The sequence below is a fragment of the Leptonotus elevatus genome, chromosome 18 (genome assembly GCF_054856555.1).
Source record: "Leptonotus elevatus isolate MCC_2025b chromosome 18, RoL_Lele_1.0, whole genome shotgun sequence".
Taxonomy (NCBI): Eukaryota; Metazoa; Chordata; class Actinopteri; order Syngnathiformes; family Syngnathidae; genus Leptonotus; species Leptonotus elevatus.
Window position 1 is genome coordinate 8,245,671 of NC_141256.1, and position 25,419 is coordinate 8,271,089.

Genomic DNA, 25,419 nt, shown 5'->3' on the forward strand with positions numbered 1-25,419 from the left:
GCCCCAAGCTATGAACCGTAGATACCCAGGGGATGCCATTTTGGGAGCCACTTCATTAATGCATGCTTGGATGAGCTTAATGTGATCGAACTCGTTCTATTTAATTTAGGCCTTTACGTTTTTTTAATTGTTTTTTTTTTTAATGCTAGAGCATAAAGAAGGCTTTGATGCAGCCTCTGACCTGAAGAGGACGCTAAAGGCAATGGTAGTTATTACAAAAACGGCCAGCAGGTGGCAGCAGAGTATAAGAGATCAACCAGAGCCATGTTGCAAAAAAAGCTTTTTTTTCCCCAGTGTTTTAAACAGATTTGTGAATAATGATGAAACTTAGCTATATTCTAATTGTAATTGCCGCCAAACGGAAACAGATACAAATATACTTTTTTTTCCTGATGAAAGAAGAGACTCTAATCTTTCTTTTGGTAGCCTCCATGTTTTTATAGCAATAGAACACAATATTCTGTGGGCCTTGCAAAATAAGTCAAAATCCAGTAAAACAGCCAGGAGCGAAGGGGGTTGCTTCGGTGAAAAAGGCTGGGCGTGAATGAGTTAATATAGTGGCGTAATGGTCCCAATACTTTTGTCTACATTTTTGTAAGTTATGTGTACAGTACGTCGACTTGGACTGCATGCTGCTTGTCAGGCGATTTTATCATCAGCCGCTGTGTCAGATTGAAGGCCAACGCTGCTGAATGTTGGTAGCCAGCCAAAGTAGCACGCTGCTTTCAGGTTCAGGCGGCAAACAGTGACTGGGGCGCTCCATTTCCGGCCGCTCTGTCAACAGTGCTGTGTCGGCTCCGAGTGCCAGAATGCAGGACAATTGCGTTGTCCTTCTACGTGTGTGTGATAAATGGCAGCACACCAAACGCCTACCTGTAACCTTGAAAGAATAGACAGAAGAAGAAAAAAAGCTACTGCCTCAGCGAGAGGTAACATAATAACGGAAAAACCTTCAACTGCACTTTCATGCTCTTAACTTTTGCTGTTAATGCATAAGTGTTCCGATTTGCGCAACTCATGATGAAAATGTTGTGCTTCCAGGACCTTTTCGCCTTGGACATGGAGCCGTACCGTTTCAGTGGAGTCAACATGACCGGCTTTCGCATCCTCAACACTGAAAACTCTCAGGTGTCGTCCATTATCGAAAAGTGGTCCATGGAGCGGCTACAAGCTCCGCCCAAACCTGACTCAGGCCTACTGGATGGATTCATGACGGTACGTCAAAAACTTTTACTTTGTTGCACTGTTGTTTGTGGAACAAGGTCGGACGCATCTGAGGTCGGAAGTGGAACCCCAAATTAGAATCAGCCAGGGCCATGTTGCAACAAGCTCTTTTTGCCATTGTTTTCAACAGATTTGTAAATAATGATGAAACTTAGCTAAATTCTAATGCTAATTGCTGCAAAACGGAAACAGATGCAAATATTTTTTTTTCCCATGAAAGACGAGACTAATATTTCTTGTTTTTATAGCAATAGAAAAGATTATTCAGTAGACCTTGCAAAATCAGTCAGAATCTAGTAAAACAGCCGGGCGCGAAGGGGGTTGCTTCAGTGAAAATTGCTGGGATTTAATGAGTTAAAGGGGGAGCACAGAATGAACCTGGAAAAATAAAAACTGCACATACAGCCACTTAATGAAAGTCACTTGTGCGCAGGGGGAAAAAGGGCTAGGGGCACCAAACCAAGCAAGCAAAGAACAGATTGTGACCGACCCTTAGTGGCTCCACTAAAAACTTTACGGCGTCTAACAATTTCTGCACATATTCATCAAGTTTGATGTTATGACGTGTGGTTTATGGTGTTTACGGTGTCTGCTAATAGCGTGACGCTTTCTCTGCAGGGAGCTTTGTGTTGGTGCTCATGGGTTTTAAATGCTCAGTAATGAGCTGGTGTGAATGGTAATAGGCATTTATCTGCCCTCCTGCTTCTCTCATCTCTCCTCTGGGAACAGGGCCAGAATATGACAATCTGTCAATGTTCATGCAGAGACTGAGAGAGAGTTGGATGGAAGGGGGGGGGGGGGGCGGAAGGAGGAGGATGTAAATTATGCCCTTGTTTTTTTGGGATGCTATCCAAGAACGCGTGGGATAAGGTGATTTGAAAGTGAAAAAGAGGATGCGGAGCTCGTCGGGAACAATCAAGGTCCCGCTCTTGGTTGTTTGTTGTTGGAAACAGTCGATTTACTCCACCAGCTTTCAAAGCGCACACGTCTTTCAACAGGTCTGGCCTTCATCTTGGCATATTTACATTACATTGAAGACTGAACCAAGACGAACCTTAAAAGTCAAACCTCTGATTTCACAGCGGGGTTTTTTTGCCCTCAAGGAGCAATGGAAATCTATCCCTTCATACAGTATAGCCTGCTTAATTAAGGCAATAATGAAATTTCTATATCCTTAACTAGTATCTAAATGCCTTAAGGAGAGAAGTTCCCTATTGTGGGAGTAGTGAAGGTTATCTTATCTCATCCTGTCCGACAGGAGCAGTGTGGCCAATGAACGGCAAATAGTAATTATTGGATGGAGGAATGGGATTCAGCGCATGTCCATCGTCTGCAACCACGTTGACGAATATTTTTCTCAAATTTTGTTCCCAGTCCATCCCTGCTGTCTTGTCTTAAGTTTTCAGCTGAAAAATGAAATAAAAAAACAAAACTAACTAACTAAATATTTCTTCACGTTGTCATACGAATGTAAAACAATTGTGTCATTCAGTGCCATTGACGGCTATAGACGTCAAAAATCCATTTTAACTGGGCTGGCAGTAAATGAGTTAAATTTGAACTGTTTACATTCTGCACTTGTAATTTTGTAGTACTGTATTTTGGACATGTAGTACTGCACTTTGGCCTCTTCCTCAAATCGTTTAGTTAGCTCCACCCCGGCTGAGTGTTTGTGTTTGTAATTTTTGATGCTCCATAATGTGTTTTAAAAACAACAACAACGTTACGTCATAAGACGGCACATCATTAAATCTGCAAATTTAGTTGGAAAAATTTATTTTTCAACTATTTTGAAAAATCCATGTGGGCGACGAATAGTTCAGGTTGCATCCTATTTATGGCAGTCGTCTCGGAAGATGACGATGAAGCTGCAAGTGTGTGAGCCACAAAACTATTTCTCCACTAACAATCGTGAGTTTCCTTCCCCACACCAGATGTCTGAGCAGATCGGGAAGGAAGAATCAGTAGTTACACACCCAACACGACGGATTTTATATGCACTCTAAAATATTGATCTGATTTTCGACATGTTGTATTTCACTTCTACTTTAACTCATTCACTGCCAATGACGGCTATAGACGTCAAAAATTCATTTGAACTATTTCTATTAGTTAAACCATTTTTTCCCACTTTTGTCAACTAGTGTATGAAAACCTAGAATTTTTTATTGTACATTTAGAACAGATTTTGTGATTAATCGTGAGTTAACTACTGAAGTCATGCGATCAATTACGATTACAAATTTGAATCGCCTGATGCCCCTCATTCTCACAAATTTTTTCTTTTGTTTTTTTTAAACCGCGTCAGGCGATTTTAATTTTTAATATTAATTAATCGCTTGATTAATCACAAATGTTATATCTGTTCTAAATGTACAATAAAAAATTCTAGGTTTTCATACACTAGTTGACAAAAGTGGGAAAAAAATGGCAGTGAATGAGTTAATCAACATGTTAATCAACTGTATGTTCGTAGTAGTCTGTATACTAAGTGAACATTTGATAATTCCGCTTGAAATAAATGTCTTTACTGTAAGTGGAGAATGTTGACCTGATAAATTAGCATTTGCTTGAATCATTTGTCAGGTTCTATAGCACATATTGGCATGTCTCTGAAGACTTTGGGCTCAATGGGGCTCTTTTAAATAATCATGAGTCCAGAGGCTGACGATAGAGCATTTCATTAGTGTGGACTATTTATAAATCCTGGCGCTCATCGTGTATTTTTTTTTTCTTTTGAGTGTTCCACCCTTTATAATGAGTGACTACAGAGATAAGAGCGTGAATATAAAAAGCTACTTTTAATGGTATAATAAATGCAGAGGAAGTCTGAGGTTGGGGGAGGACATGTAATAATCATGTTTTTAATTTTTTAGTTTCTCATTTGTGTTACAAAGATTTGTATTTATTACATTTGTCCTGCGGCGCTGTGAGTCTGGCAGCCAGCTTGGAGGGTATCGTTCAATTACAAGCCAGGGGAGGCTGCGGCAGCCGCAGCGTAACCTTTCACCCTTGCCCCCCCCCCCCCCCAGCCTTTTATTTCCTCTCCCTCGTGCCTTGTTCTTATTCTTTGGTGAAAAAAATAAATAAAAAATGACTCGCCGGGCTCTGGGAGGCAGGCAACAGTTGTATAGGAGTGGTTGCCGGGGCAACCAGTGTCCGTGTCACCTTGCGATTTTTCGAGGATTGATTGACTAAGAGGAGGGGAGTTGTTTAATGGAGGGGGGGGCTAGGCTGAGATCAATGCAGAGAGGTGTAAAATCTCAGTGACACTGCGCCTTGGGTGAGGCCGAGTGTTGTCTCAGGGAAGGGTGCATAATGAGAAGCCCGTCCTCGCCCCTGCAGCAATGAACAAGCCGCGCTGCTAAATTCTGTTTGGACCCAAGATACTGATTGGCCCGCTTCATTTGTGTGTGTGTGTGTGTGTGTGTGTGTGTGTGTGTGTGTGTGTGTGTGTGTGTGTGTGTGTGTGTGTGTGTGTGTGTGTGTGTGTGTGTGTGTGTGTGTGTGTGTGTGTGTGTGTGTGTGTGTGTGTGTGTGTGTGTGTGTGTGTGTGTGTTTAAAGCGTATCCCGAGGGAGAAGCCAATCAAATGTGAATTAAACACCATTAAAGAGCCACAAGCTGCGGACGGACGTATGGACGGATCCATTCTGATAATTATTTTCTCGTCTGCCTATAATTGTTGCCTTTAGCTAATAAGATTTGTATTATTTTTCCGCTGTTTTGGATCCTTCTAAATCCCCGTTGACTGAGCTCAGAACGTACTTGGTTTTAATTGAAGGAGAGAGGAAAAAAACAGATTCCCAGATGTGCGCCTCGCCAAGGATTAAAGCCCAACCATTTTCTTCATCTGCATCATTGCACTTATGTCGGTTTCATTGAGCTATAATTACCCATCGGGCTCAGCGTTCTCCGGTGTCATCCGCACAATAGGAAATTCTGGTGTAATAGCTCGTTATAATGACTGGCTCATTAATTGAGATCAGTTATTTGAATAATAAATATGACATGATGGGGCTTTCCCCTATGGGACGCTGTTAAACTAGAACGCTGCGAGATGGATCGTTGCGATGCTTAGCACACTTGCTAAATTAGTGTGGAAATATGTTCGGAAGGCCATTTTGTGGCAGGATGCTGTTGCCGTTTTTTTCCATTTTTTATGTGTAAATATGCATTTTTTTGTGACTACATCACCAATAAAAAAGAATGCCCTCCTTTAAGCATTTTTTTTAACAATTCATTTAGCCATTTTCAGCAATAATAAGTTAATATTTTGTCTTTCTTTCTCTCTTTTTTCATGTACAATTAATACCAATTAATACCGACCAATCATGGCTCAGCTGATTTCTGGGTTTGGTCTTGTTACTTTTTCCAAATTTAACCATGATTGGTCATTACCTGAGCCCTGAGCACAGGTGATGTCATTTTCAGTTGATAGCAAGTTGCAAAATCTTTTTTTAAATGTATTAATTGTACACTGAATTTTTTTTGGTCAAATTAATTACAAATAAAATATTAACTTCTTACTGCTGAAAATGGCTAAATGAGTAAAGAACTTTTCAACCTTGATAAAATATTGTCATAAGTCTTCTGATGAAACATCGACTTAACAAAATGGTACCTTTGCCATGGCCTGAGGGGGGTCTGTATAATTTTTACTGGCACTAAGCAACTTTGAGGAGGATGGTAGGAACACTGTCACACACAAAAAAAATACAAATGTGCTGACTGCTTTATGGCATACGTCACTTCCCCCTTTCCCCATTCTTTACAAAGACGGAAGTCCATTTGAATGTCGACATACAATTAATGCTTTCCTGCCAGCAAAACAACTGAAAAGTTTTGTCTGAGGAGACAAAAACGAAAAAGGGGAAGCTACTCGGATAAAAGGACAGTCAAGGATCAACATTGGCCCGGATTTCACTCGCTGGCGTGAGCTAAAAAAAAAAAAATACGCTTGTCCTCATGGGAATTGTGGTCTTCTTTCAGGCATAACATTACCGCTTTTGTCCACAAAATCAATCAGTCAAATCAAAATAAAAGTTCCTTAGTGTTGCTTGCTTGAAGGTATGACGTACTCATGGAGGCTGCCGATATCATCCACCGATACTTATGGCCCAAAAAATCTGAAATCGAGTAATTCCTCATTGTCAGTAGTTTCTGCTATACTGTACTGCGGCAGTTTGACACATTGGTGAGTCATCATCTGTGTCAGGAATTTGAAATTCAAAAGTACTGCAGGTATCAGTTCTCAGAATCGGTGAGTATACTCAAAGAGTGAATACTCGTACTGATATTAAAAAAAGTGGTATTAAAAATCCCTATTTTTAATATTTCGGTTACCTAATCTAGCTTCAGGAGAGTCAAAATTTGACAGACAGTAGGGTTTTACGATCAGGACCTAGAAATTAGGAAAATAGAAAATTGTCATTAAGATTATGTAATTTCAAGGTAAGAAAACGCTATATTACTATATATATAGGGTTTTCTTTAATATTACCTGTCATTGTTTTTTTTATGTATCAAAAGTACTAGTGGTATCGGTACTTGTACTGGTATTGGTCTGAAAAATGCTGCTATTGAACATCCCTAATATCCCTTATCTTAATGTATCGGGTACTCATAGAGACTACCGATACCCATCAACGATATCTGACATGGAGAAGGTCCTACTCGCCTGTCGTTGCCGCTGTACTGCGGTCATTTTGAGCCATCATCTGATTCAGAAAGGTCTTTGTTCATAATGTTTTGTCATTGGGTTACGACGAAAAGTTATTTTACATCAATTATTTAATATATCAAAGTTACTAGAGGTGTCAGTACTCGTTATCGGTTGTATCGGTCTGAAAGAAATTGGTATCCGACGTCCGTATTTCTAATATATCGGTTAAGCGGTTTAGTTTCATGAGGGACAAAATATTAGAACCCGTCACCATGTTGGACAGGAGTCAGGACTAGAAGTGTTTCAAAGAGCGAGCAAAAAGTATTGCACGTAATGCAAGCAAATCACGGCGTTTCCAGCCAAGAGGATTTTAGTCAACACAATTCCATGTAGTCATGCATCTTCCTCCCTCGCTGGTTGTTAAAGGCTGCGTGTGCCTCCGTAGGAAACAAATTGCTTCCTGCTTACAAGGGATTCTCGGGAAATGATGCATGCACTCGTCATGTCCCATTGCACCAGGTCTGCAACATACATTCATTTCCCCACCCGCTCCGATTGGACACTCCGTCTTCTTTCATGCTTGGGATGCATGCAGATTTATGTGTAATTAGCACGGAGATGATTGTTTTTATTATTATTATTATTTGTTGATGATTTTCCAGCGACATCATTTGCATTCCATGTGTGAACACTATTTGCAAAAATAATTTGTCAAAATAGGCCCCTTGATGTGTTGCTGGAATATGGAGCATGCATGTATGTTTGCATAATGTGACTGACAACTGTGGATGCTGTTGACGCTCACCTTATTATTATCATTATATTGTAATTATTGGTAATGGGCTGGCCATTTATTTATTTTTCTATTATTTGTGCTAGGGATTTTCGATACTTTTTTTAGACCAAATCTAATGCGAGTACTCAACTCTTTAGTAGTCGCCGATACCGATACTAAGTACCGATACCACTGGTACTTTTAATATATAACATTCCCCCCACCCCTAAAAAACAAGATATATATATCCCAATAAAGCATTCTTGTATAAAATGAATGGCAATTTTCTCTTTTTCTCATTTCTAATTCCTGATGTTAAAATACCAGTATCGTCCCAACACCGATACTTGGTATTGGTACTCGCCCATCCCTGATGTTTTCAAATGATATGGAAAGGTTGTATAAAGTGGAGCAAATCTGTATAATAGCTATGAACTCACCAATTATCAGCCGGGCCGAATATCGTCATCAATATTCAGTATTTTAACGAATATTAGCATCAATCTTTTTATTTTTTTTAGATTATGGTCAATAATATATCACTTCAAAACTGTGAGGAACTATTTATTTAATTCTCAGCCCACTTTAAAACTTTATTTATTAAAGAAAATAATATGCAGTTATTTACTTGTTAAATTTGTATTTAACTTTTTAAGACATGCTGATGGAGCTCCATGAACTTTTTTATTATAAGTTTAAAACAAAACTGTCTCTTGTCTAATTTCTAAAAAAAAATAAAAAACAAACCCTTGAACAATTTGTTCAATAAACATACCTACTCTTAAAGACATTTCAAGCAAATTAGGAATCGTAGGTTCTATTTATTTCTTTTTATTCTGACGCCGATATTTTCCGTTTCGGTGAAAGTGAATATCAGCTCCAAATATCAGAATGTTCTCTTTTTGGCAGCATTTGATGATGACTGTGTTCTTGTCACGATGATGGAGCAAACTGTGACGATCTGCGCCCAATCGAGTGCTACTCTCGTTTCTGTTTTGTTTTTGCCATAAAGTCCGATTCCATTTTGGCGCCGCTTGGATCCGACAATGACACTCCGGGAACACACACTCCCCCGCGTGGCTCCATTCACAACACATTTCAAGTAAATCATGGTCATCTGTGGGTGGTTGGCCCTTTCTGCCGCACCCCCCCCCCCCCCCCCCCCGGTCAGAAAGACATATTGGGCAATTTTGCCCAAAATGAATCAATGCCCAAATAGGATTTCCTGGATATTAGATATTAGGGGGGGTGGGGTATTTTATTTGTTCAAAGCTTTGCTGCCTAAATTAAGTTTTACACCGCAGCGGGTGTGCTTGCGTGAAGCATCCACACCTAATATAATTCGGCTGCCATTGAGGAGCAGGGCTTGACTGACAGCTCAACACTGTTATCAGTCTGCATATAAGCTTATCGTATATTGCACACAAATTGCATGGCGGGCCTTATTCAGCAAAACGCTTCAGCAAATACTGCACACATCCCGGTGTTAATTATTTACAGATAGAATCATGCTTGTAAAGTATCGTCAAAGCCAACTTTTTTTTTTTTTTTTTTTTTTTTTGCGGCCACACAGAAAACGACGTGGCTTTCATTTGTTGAGGTTAAGGTTGGTTCAGGACTGCCTTCCCAGTAGGCCAAGGAGAGAGGGGAGGCTTTTTAAAGACAACGACTGTGGAGAGCAGACACTCGGTGCCCTGTGCCGGGCACCACCAGCTGGGCTTGGCACGGCATCAACATCATTAGCGCCAATGCTCCCTTGGCCAATAGAAGCCTTTTTGTGGGGGAGAAGAGGCAGGAAGGCACAGTCTCGGGAAGATTGCCTTGCGTCCTGGTGCTTTATATAATAGTCGTCGTCTGAAAACCGAATCGTCTTGAAATAACTGCTTAAGAGTCATTGGGAGCGTGTCTGTCATAGTGCTGTTGCTAGCAAACGATTTTAGAATCGATTAATCGACCGATTATTCAATCGATTAATCAACTCATTGGGTTGATTTTAATTTTGCATTAAAACATTTACCCCCTGATTACTGTTTATTGGTTATTTTGTCCAGTCATTTAAAAATAAAGGGGGATTGATGTTGCACTGTGTTACTGGTTCGGTCATTTTTGAAAATGTCTTTTTTTTTTTTATTAAACACAGAAGATAATCTTCTTTCATGAAGAACTACAAAAATCAGTGAATAAAAATATGAAACCAGAGGATTTGGACAATTAAAAAAAAATGCCTCCAAACGATTACTCGATTATTAAAATAGTTGTCGACTAATTTGATAAGCGTTGACTTTTCGATTAATTGATTCACTTTGACAGCTCTAGTCTGTCATTACCGCACTGTAGTGCCTTTCATCGCCTACTTTAGTTATGATTCCGAATAAGTACAACTTTTCAATTTCACATAATAGATCAAAAAGTTACTTGTTTTATTGCAAATAATGTATCCATGCCAACGACGTAGAGTGACAGACAGAACAATCAAATGCTCCTCCTCTAATCCTCTATACCCACCTGTTTTCATTTATACAACAGAATATTAGAATTGTGGTGTTGTTGTTTTAAACAGGCCCAGATTTTACTCAGAGTAGCAATATGAGTAAATGTGTGCATTGAGATCATATCATCATTATTTGATTGTGTGCTATGTGATTTATCAAATGTAAAATATGTCTTGACTTACTAAATGAGGTTAGGGTTGGGGGAAAAAAATGGATTATGTCATCAGAGAAGATACCTTACATATTGTGTGATGACTAATAATACTGTTAAAAAAAATAAAGCAAATAACTTCTAAAAGTCTAAATGGATCACATTAAAAAGCAGACTCAATTTAGCAGGTTTAATGAGTTCAGTAGCTAAATTTAAGGGGTACACACTTACTTATAATCTGGCCTGAAGTTGACAATTATAGCCTTGTGTTAAAGTGTTAAATCTGTTTAATATTTATGATCAAAAATCCGTATGTGTTGGTCAACCACATTTACGAAGCGTTTAGTAATTCACCACACAAAAAAATGACAATAAGAGTCTGCATCTGAATTTAAACTACTAGCTAATTTGACAGTTAGCCTAGCTTCTTTTATTTCTTCTTCTACTACTACTTTTACTTCATATTTTCTTGCGGTCTGGATGTCCTGTGACACCATACTGCCTTTCACAGGTCAGTCTTGGTACTACAACAAACGTCTTCTTTTTTTTGGGGGGGGGGGGTGGCCGAAACTAACTATAATAATAGCGAAAATGCCCTTTTGTTTTAGTCTTTGGACATTAATTTTATACACGAGCCTTTTGGGTTGACGTTGTAATTTTAGTATTTTTATTTTGATATCAACCGGAATAAGGACTTTTGAGATAGTGTGTCACACATAAGTGATGTCATCGAGCAGCAGCCAATAGAAAGCACCTTCAGATGACGTCGCTCCTCACCGGAAATGCAACGCTAGGTAAGAAATGTGTTACTCTTTTCTTTTTACAATCGTGTTTATTAAATATTACAATTAAGTAAAACACTTTTCTTTTTTTTAAAGAAAACTAATACTAAAACTAAGCATTTCTTAAATAACTAATCAAAACTAATTAAAACTAAGTACATTTTAAAAACAAAACTCAAAATGAAATAAAAACTAAACTAAAATGAAAATTCCAAAACTATAATAACCCTGGTCTCCATCATGTGTGGAAAATCAGTTAAGATGTTAAAAATGTGTATTCATGTACCCCCACTTAAGCAATAATAGCCCACAACATACAGTATAAGTGTTTACGTTAGTGATGTTCGGCAGTGATGTTGTGATATAGGAGGACCCTATAAGGCTGCGTGAGTTGAGACAGCGGGGGGGGGTGCATGTGTGTCATGGTCACACTCGTGCTCAGGAATATTGCCTGGCCTTGGGGGAGGAGGGGGTGACGGTGACAAGCAATCATCGCTGGTGGAGCCAGCCCTCCCACCCGCCTACTCATAAAGACAAGCAAACATGTCGTACTGTGCAGAATATGGAGCAATATCACAAGAAAACATGAAAACATCACACAAAGAAGGAGGAAGAATGAGATAAAGACAAGAAAAGAATTGCTATGTGTGCATTCGATATAGGGCAAAAACTTGGAGGTTCAACTGTCGCCATCTTGTCCTCCAACTGACTTAATTTCCATTATTTCCTGCGTGCGCATAAAAAGGTCCCATATCATGAAAAATGCCCTTTAGTGGGGTTTTCTATCAATAATATGCATCCCCGGCCTGTCTACAATCCAACCAGGTATGAAAAAAAAAAGTCCGTCCGCGACTTCTTTAGCGTTCTCCTCCTATCTGAATTGTGTGCTTCAAACGGGCAGATAGCTGCTGCCTTCATGTGGTATCGAAATGATGGTAAATACTAGGGGTGTGAATTGCCTAGTACCTGGCGGTTCGATTCGTATCGCGATTCATAGGTCACGATTCGATACCAATTAATCCCGGTACGAATCTATAAATTGATTGTTGCGATTTTTTTGATTTTTTTTCTCAAATTTAGAAAATACAAATCAGTAAACTTGTACATGTACACTGTAAGATTTGTATGAAAATGTATTTATCTGAAAATTCTGATTTTTTTTTTCATTTTTGTTAACAAGAGTATGAAAACCTAGACATTTTTTTCTTTAAAAAAAAAGATTATAAAAAATTAAGGGCGTCAGGCGATTAAAATTTGTAATTGTAATTAATCACATGACTTCAATAGTTAACTCACAATTAATCACGAATGTTATATCTGTTCTAAATGTACAATAATTTTGGGAAGGGGGGGGGGGGTGGAATCCCAAAAATCTCCCCCTTAATAAATTATTATTCAATATTGTTTTGCAAAGATAGAATCCGCAGTGGTTATTTTGCCGTGACCAGCAGTTTGCCACCTAGTTGACGTGGCCGCTAAGTGGTCCCGACGAGACGGCTTGCGCGTTGCGACCACGCTAAATGTGCACATTTGTGTTATTCATAACCGCCTGTAAATGTCTACAAGCATTCACGGCAAATCAAACATTCGCGGGAGAGTTGCCGGTCACTGCAAAATAACTAACGCGACAACATTGTGTCTGTACTGTAGTAACGTTATGCTACTTTTTTTTTTTTTACGCTGAAATGTTATGCCACTTTTCCACATATAGTATTAAAAATAGTTCTCAAATGTGTAGAAGACATGTCCGCGTGGCTCAAATCGGTACGGTTGCACCACACTGCTTCTGCTTGGCCCAGTCGATTACATTATATGTTGTTGTAGATTATATACGCACCTGAAACAGGCTGTTTTGAAACAGGGCATTTTTCTGATGATTTTGGGACAGCAAAAATATTCAAAGCCAAAGTCAGTTTTTTGACGAATGCATGTCACAGACACAGTTGAATAATATGGGAGCTTTAAAATGGACAGACATAGCCATTCCCATTGCACATGGTAAACATAACGACAGAAAGAAACATAACACAAAAATATCCAAATTGGCTTGTTTTCAAGGGTAGCCTTCTAGCCAAAGCGGCCCCGAGGCACTTTAAAGCCGACAGAAAAGGTCCCGGTGTTAAATTGTGTTTTGATAAGACGTACCAGACGCTGGCATGCTGCTAATTGGTGAAAAGTGGGCAGCCAGCTGTCACTTGAAGGATCCACTTGGATAAGGCACGCTACGCCGCGGCCTTAAGTGACGAGATCAAATGAGAAAAGTTGCATGATGTTTTAGAAAACTTACAGGGACGTTTAAGTTTGAGCTTTTTTTTTTTTTTTTTTTCGTTGCAAATCCCTTCTCTGAATATGTTTGTTTTCGCTGGCAGGGAAAGAGAAAAGGCACAAGGTTACAGAGTAGAAATCAATAAAAAAAAAAAAAAAAATACATGGAAAGTCTTAGTGTCAGGAGGCAACTTGCGTATGCATGTTGACAAAATAATCACATTTGATTCCCTCTATTCCCACGTGAGCCTCTCTTTCGACCCAAAACTCTGCAGCGTTCCATACTGCTTTAAACACTTTCAAGTGTGCTTACGTCTCGAGTGGAAGCGCGAATGTGCTCTCACATAAATTCAGCAATCATCAGTCGATCTATTACCCACGGTTCCTCCGTGGCAAAAGTTTTATTTTCCTGTGACAAAAGCAAAACACATAAATAAATAAAAAGGCTGCTTTGAATGCAGAATGTAGAATTGCAACATTAGAGATAGTGGGAGACAATAACCACAAAAGAAGAGAAAGTGTCAGTGGCGATAATGGCAACGCCCCTCACGTTGATAATGTAATGAAAGCGCTAGCGAGACGGATGGATGGGAGAATGTTAAAGGGAGAATAAAGGGGATAAAAGATGATATTGACAGAGAGAAAGAAAAGAAGGGCGAGATGGAACTGCATGATGCTGCATTACTCACCGAAATCATCTGACAAGTGCCCGCTTAGAAACCCGAAAACAGCCACAATATGCCTTATAAATCACTTCTCGTTCTCACATTTCAGCTTTTTCGACACATTCTATCACTGCTTTGCACAGCTTGCAACGCAGCAACTCACTTTTATGGGCAAATGTGAGTCACACAGTACGACACTCGACGGCTCAATGGCTTCATCGATAATGGAAGCCAGCCAAAAAAACAACAAACAATGAGACTGGGTGTTAGAAATCATGTTAACACAACTGCAGACTGTATACAATGTTCTTTTTAAACACAGCTTGACAAATGACCGGCCAGCAGTTAGCGTTGCTAATCTAAATTTAGCTTTGCTGACCTTATGTTAGCAAAGCTAATCTTAGCCCAGCTTAGCTTTGAACGGAACAGTTGATGAAAACGAAATAAATGAGACCGTTGGAAATAATGTTATCACAACGACAAACTGTATAGAATTAATGACAAACTATTAGCCAATGGTTAGCTTAGCTTTGCTGACCTTAGTTTGTTATCTTATTTTAGAGAGCTCAACTTAGCCTATCTTAATTACAGTAGAATCGTGGATTACAAAATAATGTTAATACAACTACAAACTGTATCGAATGTTCTTTTTACACATCACTCGACAAAGTACATCAGTTAGCTTATTATCATTGCTGATCTTAGTTTATTATCTTAGCATTATTTCGAGAACAGAACGGGGAGGAAAAGCAAGCAATTAGAAAGTTAGTAAACATAACGTTAAGACAACTGAAAACTGTTCTTTTTCCACATCACTCGACAAAGTACATCAGTTAGCTTATTATCATTGCTGATCTTAGTTTATTATCTTAGCATTATTTCGAGAACAGAACGGGGAGGAAAAGCAAGCAATTAGAAAGTTAGTAAACATAACGTTAAGACAACTGAAAACTGTTCTTTTTCCACACAACTTGACAAACTTTTAGCCCACAGTTAGCTTAGTTTTGCTGATCTTAAAATGTTTGTAGTTTATTATTTTAGCAAAGCTTAACTGAACCTACATTAGCTTCTGGATAGAAAATCATATTTGTTTAGGTTAAGCAATTAGAAAGTTAGTGAACATAACGTTAAAGCAACTGAAAACTGTTCTTTTTAAACACAGCTTGACAAATGACCGGCTAGCAGTTAGCGTTGCTAATCTAAATCTTAGCTTTGCTGACCTTATGTTAGATAATTATAATTAGAAGTTGTATTAGAAATAACTGTAAAGCGAGAAAGTTCCTTTTGAACACATTCAACAAACAGCTTCAATTTAGCTGAATCAAACGTAGCTCAAATAGCTTAGTTTAGCATTCGGAATTAGAATCAATTTTAACTTAAGATAAAGTGAAAAATAAGCCAACGTGTCTGAATTAAATTTGCCAAAAACATAATGTAAAATATTAATAGCAATAATACAAGTAGTAATGTATTATATTTTGCATATTTTAATCTGTTGCTAATTCAGTCATTAGATTTGCAAAGGAGTCGCGTTCGCACATGTGCAGGAGTCTGATTAGCTCCTCTGCAGGAGTCAATATTCTTGCCAAATTGTAATTGTGTGCAGACGTCTCCCAGCGTGTAAACAACACAAACGCGAGTCCAAAGCTTGCTTAACACTTTCTCGCATTCATCATTTGCACTTTTTTTCCCGCAGAAAAACTCCGCTTGACAAATGCCGCTTGTAAGTCATACATTTGAAAAAGCGACAGCGGCGTTTGTGAATTAAATGCCTGCATCCACTGCTTAGTGGAGCGACGCACATGCATATGAACTTGGTAATGAAATGAATAATTAGCCCACTCGTCTAGTAAATCATCAAGTCCCACGGGGCCGTCTGTGGAGCGGGAGCGGCTGCGGCGCCGAGAAAACAGCCAGCTTCCTTCTCGGTGGCAGACTGTGATGCTGATGGTTGTCGTTTGTGTGTGTGTGTGCGTGTGCGTGTGTGTGTTGGCAGCTGTAGAGCACTGATGCATGGTGAATAACAGGTCAGGCATAATCTCGTTAAGGCTAATCAGATGTATATGATATGTAGAAACCACTGCAGCTGCACTTCCCGTCCATCGTGGACCAGTAGTGTGTTTGTGTACTTTTCTGTGTGCATGGAAGTGAAATGAAAAAGAGAGGAATGTCATTTTTCAGAGTGCTACATTATCAGAGGAATTATGGAATTATGCTCAGGTGGATGGATGGCGTGAATACTGATACAGCTAAGAAGGAATATATTTGTGTAAATGTTCACGTGGCGCCGTTTTCACTCCTCCTGTTCCAAATGAGGAAGCCGGATGCGCCTTGGGTAAATGAGGCAAGTCTCCGGGGACTTGGGTTTTTGTCCCTGAGTATATGTGTGTGCATGTGGCATTCACGCCTCTTATGTAGCGACGATTTGTTTTCCTTCTCACATATGCGTTGGTGTTTTTATATGAAAAATGATGAGGCACCAACCACTTAAGTAGTGCAAAACTATAGTGTCTTACCGATGCGCTTTTTAAAATACTATTTTAAAACTCAACAAAATCATTTGGCATTCATAAAACTTGACAACTGGAATAAAACTGGAACCATCTAGTCGATGCAGCGACGTAGATCAATGGAATTGCACTCCATTGGTCATGTCACACATTTGCCTGAGTGCTTGTTGCTAGGCAGAATTCAGAGCGCCACCAAGTCCAATTTAAAGAAATAACATTAAAGGAATGACTCCAAAACAGCACTACAGTTGACAAAGGCAATGCATTGAGATGATCATTTTGGGATTTTTTGGGGGTTAGTTTTTATTTTACTTTTGATTTTTGTTTTAAAAATTGAATTAGCATTAATTCATTTTTATTTCAATTTTATCTTTATTAGTTAATTTTTTTTCAAAAATGCTTTGTTTAACATTTGTTTGTATTAGTTTTTAGTGTTAGTTTTTTATATATATATTCAATATTTGTTGAGTGTAATGTAAAAAAAAACATATTGTGTAAAAAAAAAAATAGTAAATTACAATTCCCAAACTCCTGTTCAACGTCATGTCACACATTTGCCTGAGTGCTTGTTGCTAGGCAGAATTCAGAGCGCCACCAAGTCCAATTTAAAGAAATGACATTAAAGGAATGACTCCAAAACAGCACTACATTGGTGCCTTGACATCATAATTTTGGATTTATTTATTTTATTTTTTTCACTTTAGATTTTTGTTTTTTTATATTGAGTTATCTTTAATGCATTTTTATTTCATTTTAATTTGTATTATTTGTTTTTTAAATGCTTTCTTTAAGATGGGTTTGTATTAGCTTTAGTATTAGTTTTATTTTATTTTTTATATATTCAACATTTGTGGAGTGTAAGATCATTTAAAATAAAAGCATTTTGTAAAAAAAAAAAAAAAAGCTACATTACAATTCCCAAACTCCTGTTTGACTTTATTTCTTCTGCACGGCCAGTAATAGTACCAAAATAAATACATTTAGAATTTACCACAGACATGTCATCTTAGGAAAATGATAATTATAGTTAATTTTAACTTTTTTTGTTACAGATTTTTTTAAGTACTCTTGTTTCTGTTTTATTTTATTAACGAAAATTGTATTCTAGTTTTAGTTATTTCTTTAGTTTTCATGAACTATAATAACCTTGTTTGAGATACAAGTTTGATTTGTTCCCTGAGCACGCTCACAACTCAAAACACCGGTAGGCCTATGTCAAATCATGTTTCCCCATTGAAACGAATGGAAATGCCAATTATGTTCCACCCTTGCCAAAGACAAAAACGTTGGTAATGTGTTTTAACAAGAAAAATAGCACTCTATAATGTTGTACTTTTTTGCAAAGTTAGAGACAAGAAGAGACACGAAAGTCTGTCTTGTTGAGTTGTAACGTGTTTGCTGATTGTCTGATTTCATATGGGGAGCCAGCACAAGAGGCTGCCATCTTGCTTGCAAACCTTTCCCCTGAGCGCCTGAGTGTCCCTGTTGGTTAGAGATTGGTTTCACTTAAAGCACTTAAAAACAGCCCTCAGCAGCCACGCTTGGCGCTGAAACAAATATCCAGATCACACTTGGATTGTTTTGAAATGGAAGGCAATCTGCCAGAGATGTAAGCCATCATTTTCACATGTTTGCTCCCTTGATCTGGCCCTCTTTCACTCGGTGCCACCAGCCTCTTGTTCCCATCACAAGGCAATGCATTGAGGAATTGCTCTTCTCCCAATGACCATCAAGTGTGGGGAAAGATAGAAGAAATATGACAAATTCGCATGCTCTTAAAATATGCCAACGTTCGGCGAGTCGCGCACATCAGCGAGCAGAGATAATTTAAATAATTAACAATGGAGTAAGAGACGCCGGGGAGCAGTCAGACTGATGAACACATTGCTGCCTTTTGTCCCTCTGAGGCATTTACTTTAATGAGCCACATCTTTCAGCACTTGTGTGGCTTAAACGGGGACTCTGTCAATCAAATAATGGCTTTATTGAAACGTGAGGTTGGACAAAAAAGACCTCGGAATGGAAAATTGCCTGCGACATATGAAGGAATATATACTGCGTGTATATATGTTGTGGTTTTATATCTGTTCTAAATGTACAATACGTTTTCATACTCTTTTTAACATAAGTGGGAAAAAGGTTAAATAGACATATGGCTGCATCTTTAAGTCATTGATACAGTAATTTCATAATAAATCATACAATTGAGTTAAATTAAAAAGATGTACTGTACTGTAAAAAACGAGTGTGATATTGATTTGTGTTGACGTCATTTTTCTGCCACTAGATGGCATAATTGCATTTGTAAGACATTGATGACAGCTCAGTGCATTTTCATTTTCATATTAAGAGCTATCTAATCTTTAACATGAAGTAGCTTGTGAAATGCAGCACATTTTTAACTTATTCACTGCCATTGACGGCTATAGACGTCAAAAATTCATTTGAATTATTTCTATTAGTTTAAAAAAAATCCACTTTTGCTAACAAGAGTATGAAAACCTAGAATTTGTTTTATTGTAAATTTAGAACAGATATAAAATGTGTGATCAATCACTAGGTAACTAGTGAAGTCATGTGATTAATTACAATTAAAAAATGTAATCGCGTGACGGCCCTAATTAAAAAATAAATAAATAAATAAGGGGCATTAAATTGTTTAATCGTAATTACTCACATGACTTTAATAGTTGACTCACGATTAATCACAAATGTTATATCTGTTATAAATGTACAATAAAAAAATCTAGGTTTTCATGAAAAAATTTATGAAATGAAAAAAAATTTAAACTAGTAGAAATAGTTCACATGAATTTTTGACGTCTATAGTCGTCAATGGCAGTGAATGAGTTAAAATTGTATAACACAACTTGACCCCAGACTCCACAAATATATGCATTATTATTAAATGTATTACTACAAAATTTTGACGAGGACCCGTTTGCTGAAATTCGACAGGAATTCCTCCAGTACAGGCTTTCCAAGTAAGGGGCAGTCTTTTTGATATAGCTCTTATATTGTGCCTGGTAGACTTAATCAAGAGTCGTGAAAGTGCTACAATTACATCATTTGTAACATTGTATTTTTCAATGGATCCCCAGTCCTGTAATAGATGTGTTGAATCAATACGTGCAATTATATTGAGTGACGAGTTGGAAGCCCAGTGGCATGCCTTTGTTGGAGAAGCCAATATCTGAATGACAGGACATGTGGGAAAGTATGTATTTATTGGGATAATATTAGGCTAGGGTAAATTGTTCATTTTCATTTTCAATAGTTTGAGGCTATATTGTGGATGATAATCAATAGTGCTTTTGAGTGTGTTTTCCCTGTTTGTAATTTACCTTACTGTACTTTGCATGAGCGTACCGCCCAGAGTTCCCGTCTGGACTGGTTGCCTGGTTTGAATTGCCATTTCTCTGGGGGACGGGAACACCCATCAGGAGTCATTAGTTTCCACGGCGACAGGCCAGAGACTCTCCCTGCTGCAGCTTTTCCATTGCCGCAAACAGTCTTTTGGAAATTATACTGTGATGATCAGACACTGAGATGACTTCTTCTTTTTTTTTTTTTAACAATTCCCGAACTGTGTTGATGATCCTACAAAGGCATAGAATGCAATGGTGATGTTTTCTTACAGAAATCCAATTTGACGCTAAATAGCATCACGCTAAACTAATATTTTGTATTCATTATAAAACGAAAAAAAAAACAACGACATTTTATAAAGAATTGTTTATGTTCTTTTTCCTGTTCTTTGCTCGGCATGGTAATTTTTGCCTCAAAGCCTGCTAGTATTAAAATAAGCACATACCCTTAGGGTTGCGGGGTGTGCTGCCCCACACAACTGAGAAAGGACAGGTACAGCCGGCAGCAAAACACAGTCATACCCAAACAATAAAAGCTCATTAGCTCCCCTCAAAATGCGATGCGTGTTTACATTTCTGCGCCTAAACTTGACGACACACACATAGTAGTCTATATATATATATATATATATATATATATATATATATATATATATATATATATATATATATATATATATATATATATATATATATATATATATATATATATATATATATTAGGGTTATCAAAATTAGTGCGTTAATTTAATACTTGGAAAGCCTGTAGCCGGTGAGTTACAGTCGCAACGCAGCAGACACGTCCACATCAAAATTTAACAGTAATGAATTTAATAATGATGCATATATTTGTGGAGACTGGGCTCAAGTTGTATTTTACCATTTTTAAAATGTGCAGAATTTCACACGTGACTTCAATTTAAAGATTAGATAGCTCTTAATTAGAAAAGAAAAGAAACTGAGCTGTCACCGATGTCTTACAAATGCAATTGTGCCATCTGGTGGCAGAAAAATGACCTCATCACAGTACAGTACATATTTTTGATTTTAACTCAATTTGATCAATTACTGTATCAATGACTAAATGATGCAGCCATTGTTCTATTAGTTTAACATTTTTGTTTAACAACAAGTGTATGAAAACTTAAGGGAACATTTTTGGGTGTACATTTTATTATATGTTTAGACATAAAAAAAGAGACATAAAATTGGAGATTAATTGTGAGTTAATTATTGAAGTCATGTGATTAATTACAATTAAAATATGTAATCACCTGACACCCATTATATATATATAGTATATGTATGTATGTTCAGTGTTTCCCACACCATATTAATACTTGGGTGGGCCACCCAAGTAAACTGGCCACCACCCAAGAAGTTTTCAAGAAAATCTATAAAAAATATAATTAAAAAGAAAAAAAAACGTGTCGCGACCGGATATATATGTAACGTTAGTTCGCCGTCGCCCACTTGTGGATCGTGAGGCAAGAGGAGACGTAGTAACAAGACTAGCACCAATTGTATTCGATCTTTAAGGCTCACGATTAAAATCATGATTCTCTCCAAAAAAAAAAGCCTTCATATATGATCACCACATCGCCATCTACTGGATTTGGAGGGTCACAGCCTGGCTCATCCCCGTTTTATGACGCTAGCCCCTTCTGCCCGCCTGACAGACGGACGCAGCCCTGATGTACGACGCCGTGCACGTGGTGGCGGTGGCAGTCCAGCAGTCGCAGCAGATCACCGTCAGCTCCCTGCAGTGCAACCGCCACAAGCCGTGGCGCTTCGGGGGCCGCTTCATCGGTCTCATCAAAGAGGTACCGTAGCGCGTCGTCCACCTTTGACCTGCTCGCCGCTGAGCCGTGTTGCTTTGATGAGTGCGGGCTACTGTGCGGAATCACTGATTTTGTAGACCCTCATTTTCTGCCTCAAACAACCCCCCCGAATACACCTTAAACATCGCCATTATGCCCTTTCTTTCTTCCGTGCGTATCTCCGTCCATGTCGATATCAAAGCGTCTTCATTCTAGTGCAGCTCAGCGGATTGCTGGCTTTGTTCTTGCTGCACTCGGATGTTATCATTGCAGGTAATTCTCGCCATCATCAACGTGCCGTTAGTAATAGCGGCAGACTACTGCTAATGCTCCGTTGCTTCAAAGTGGAACTTGCGGCGCGCGCGCGCGCATGATGAACTCGTGGCTGTTTACTCCCTTTTAGCAGCTTGGCCCGTCTAGCGCTAAATTACTGCGGCAGACAGCGAGAGGAGAGAGCGCGGCGCGGCGCATGGTTCGGAAATAAAATGAGGTGGTTAGAGGTTAGATTGATATTGTGGGGAAAGACGGCGCTTCAGCTTGATGGAGCGAGCGGCTGCGCTCGGAGGCTGAGGATTCTCATTAGCATGATCAACATTGTGTTTATAGGCTCACTGGGATGGCCTGACCGGCCGCGTTCTCTTCAACAAGACCAACGGACTTAGGACGGATTTTGACCTCGATGTCATCAGCCTGAAAGAGGAAGGCCTGGAAAAGGTGCGTCGATATCGGTTTACTGTCCGCTGGAGGGAATTTGAATGTCTGGCACGACCGGTGTAACAAAGCTACGGACACCTGACCCGGGTGCTTCCTTTCAGTACCTGAGATAAGCCACTTACAGAATGAACATTACTCCTCCAGGCATCACTCTTGTCTTTGCTCATCCCAAGCCAGCAGATTCCAGATTTATTAACCCATCCATGCATATGCAGGTCACAAATTTTAACAGCGACAGATGTTTACCGAGAGTGAGATAAAAAACCTCGTTTCTTGTGCCTACAGGCTTCTTTGACGCTTGGGTAAACCATAAAAGCCTTAAATTACACGTTGGAATGTTACGCATCTAACTAGCCTTTTGGTCACCTTTTAAATTTAAAACAGTTCAGTGGCTCATGTAGGCCAAGCTGAGACTACTCATAGGTAAATAAAGAATCATAATAAAATGTTGAATCTGTATCAATTGTAATGTGACAAAATTATTCATTGGTTTCAAAACTGTTTTTTTTTTTTTTTTTTTTTTACGTAAAAGAACAGCAAAAATTTGATTACAGGGTTTCTGTGGATCATTAAAAAGCATTAAAATGCATTAAATTGATTTTGTAATTATTTTTTTTAAATATGCCCAGAAGCATTCATTGTGGATAGTGGGGACAAGTTGTAATTTACAATGAACAAAATGGACAGGAGTTCAAAAGTTATTTTATTTGAAAAGAAAAATGTAATGTTCGTGTCACCAACGTCCAAAATGAAACGCTAATGTCACCTAGTGGTTTTTAACTGCAAATATTTTTATGAATTACTGTATAAATGAAGTTACAACCATACTTGTGTTAGGTAAGCATATTTGTCAATGTTTATATTAATTAAAAAGTGCATGAGAAACTTGAAAATATTTGATTGTACATTCAAAACAGATATAGAATAAGCAATTAATTTGTCATTAATCGCAAGTTAACTGTGGTAATTAAAGTATTAAATTTGATTTGCTGCAGAAACCCTGTATTCATAACATAATAATATATTAAAATGTAATAATAGCAATAAACAACAGTAAAACTGTAAATAAAAATAAATACCGGCTGTTCCTGCTGTGCGCGACTCGGCCTCTGAGGGGCAGTGTGGTACTTTTTTTTTTTAAGCAGAAGAAATACATATCTTTGACTATTTCTGAATTACCTGTCTTAATGTGTATATGCAGCCTTATTATGAATATTTGTTATTTGAAAGAATATCACTCCTGGAACTTAATGCAAATTTTCTATTAGCCTTTCAATGGTATTTCACATTGACTTTAGCATTAGCAACGGCAATTGGCGCTTTCATAAAGGAGGAACTAGTAAATAAACACCAACCACCTTGGGTTTGTAAATCGTTTTTCTTCAATTATAATGTTAATAATTAATTAATATAATTTATGATGGTGAAAAAGCCCAAATGAAAATTTTGATTCAATTTTGATGACATGCCCAGCCTTATTTCCAAGCATACGTAGCTTAATGCACCAATGGTGGTCACTCAACGGTCGCGCAGATTCAATATTGCTGCCATATTGTAACTTTTTTAGGAAACACGGCGAGAAATGAGAAAAAGAAATGAACATGCTCAGTTCCATATTTTCTATTGTTGCTGTCTCCTTACACTGCTGTTGCTTTTTTTTTTTCTTTTTTTTTTTTCTGTGGGTCTCGTGCTACTGCATTCAATGCACTGTAGTTTTCCGGACTCTTTTAAAGCAGAATCCTGACAGTGACTGTGCAGTGGAAAGTGACCTTTGTGGAATGTGTTGTTTTCCAGTTAGACAATTTCCCAACAAACACGTCATATTGTCCAAACATTTTGTAGCATTACGTTATTGTGAGAGCACATTTACTGGACGAGACAAGTGTGATAGCGAGCTGTCTCCACAGATTGGTACATGGGATCCTCCGAGCGGTCTGAATATGTCTGAGACTCACAAAAGCAAGACGTCCAACATCACCGACTCGCTGGCTAACAAATCTCTGCGCGTATCCACCATACTGGTAGACTAAGTCGGCTATAAATAACAATGAGAGCCATCCAAAATTTTACAAGCTGACCTTTTCTTCCACATTCGCGCCCTGGACAGGAGGAGCCGTATGTGATGTTTAAAAAGTCGGACAAACCTCTGTACGGGAACGACCGCTTCGAGGGCTATTGCATCGACCTGCTGAGGGAGCTTTCCGGAATCTTGGGCTTCCAGTACGAAATCCGGCTGGTTGAAGATGGCAAGTACGGAGCCCTGGATGAGGGCACGGGCCAGTGGAACGGCATGGTGCGCGAACTCATGGATCATGTGAGTACCCTGTTGCTTCAACTGTGCATGAGACGTACGAAACAAATAAAAGAAACAATAGGTGATGGTCGTACCGTACAATATTAGTGGACCAGTTGTCTGTGGGTGTTTGTTAATGCCCTGAGGTTGTTTAGTAGGTGTGGGAATTTTTGAATGTCTCACGATTCGATTCTGATTTTTGGGTGTGTGATTCGGTTTTGGCATAGATTTTTCGCTTCGGAGCGATTTTTGATTCAAAATGATTTGATTGACAATGATTTTTACTTCAATTTATAGATGTTCAAGAAATCGTAATGATCTACTCCAGTCTGACTCGCTGATGCTAATTAGTGCTCTTCTCGCGGCACTTTTATCACTCAAAAGAACGGCTCCACGCTGAAAAAAACAAAAACTTTGATTGCAATAACTTGATCGTGACTTTTTACTTCTACTCTCTAATGTGGCTACAACTTAACAGTGTATCAGACCGCGTGGAACCACACTGCCCCTAAGTGGCCAAATCGGGTACAACATGAACAGCGCTCCCAATAAAGGCACACACAAACAAAGGGAAGACAGTATAAAATAATTTAAATAAAATCGATTTTGGGACATTTAAAATCGATTCTGATTCGTACTAAATGAGAATCGCGATTTTTTTTGGCACACCCCTATTGTTTAGTTCAGGGGTGTGAA

General features: G+C 38.5%; 1 protein-coding gene across 2 annotated transcripts in view; it reads left to right on the forward strand.

Moving 5' to 3' along the window:
* Positions 1-25,419, forward strand: part of LOC147158449 (glutamate receptor ionotropic, kainate 2-like) — a 103,722-nt gene that overhangs the window by 48,738 nt on the left and 29,565 nt on the right. For both annotated transcript variants that reach the window (XM_086060470.1, XM_086060471.1), the window contains exons 6-10: positions 1,042-1,215; positions 21,576-21,719; positions 22,323-22,430; positions 24,338-24,451; positions 24,538-24,744. In XM_086060470.1, coding sequence (XP_085916596.1) covers positions 1,042-1,215; positions 21,576-21,719; positions 22,323-22,430; positions 24,338-24,451; positions 24,538-24,744 — 747 coding nt within the window. The remainder of the gene's footprint in view (positions 1-1,041; positions 1,216-21,575; positions 21,720-22,322; positions 22,431-24,337; positions 24,452-24,537; positions 24,745-25,419) is intronic.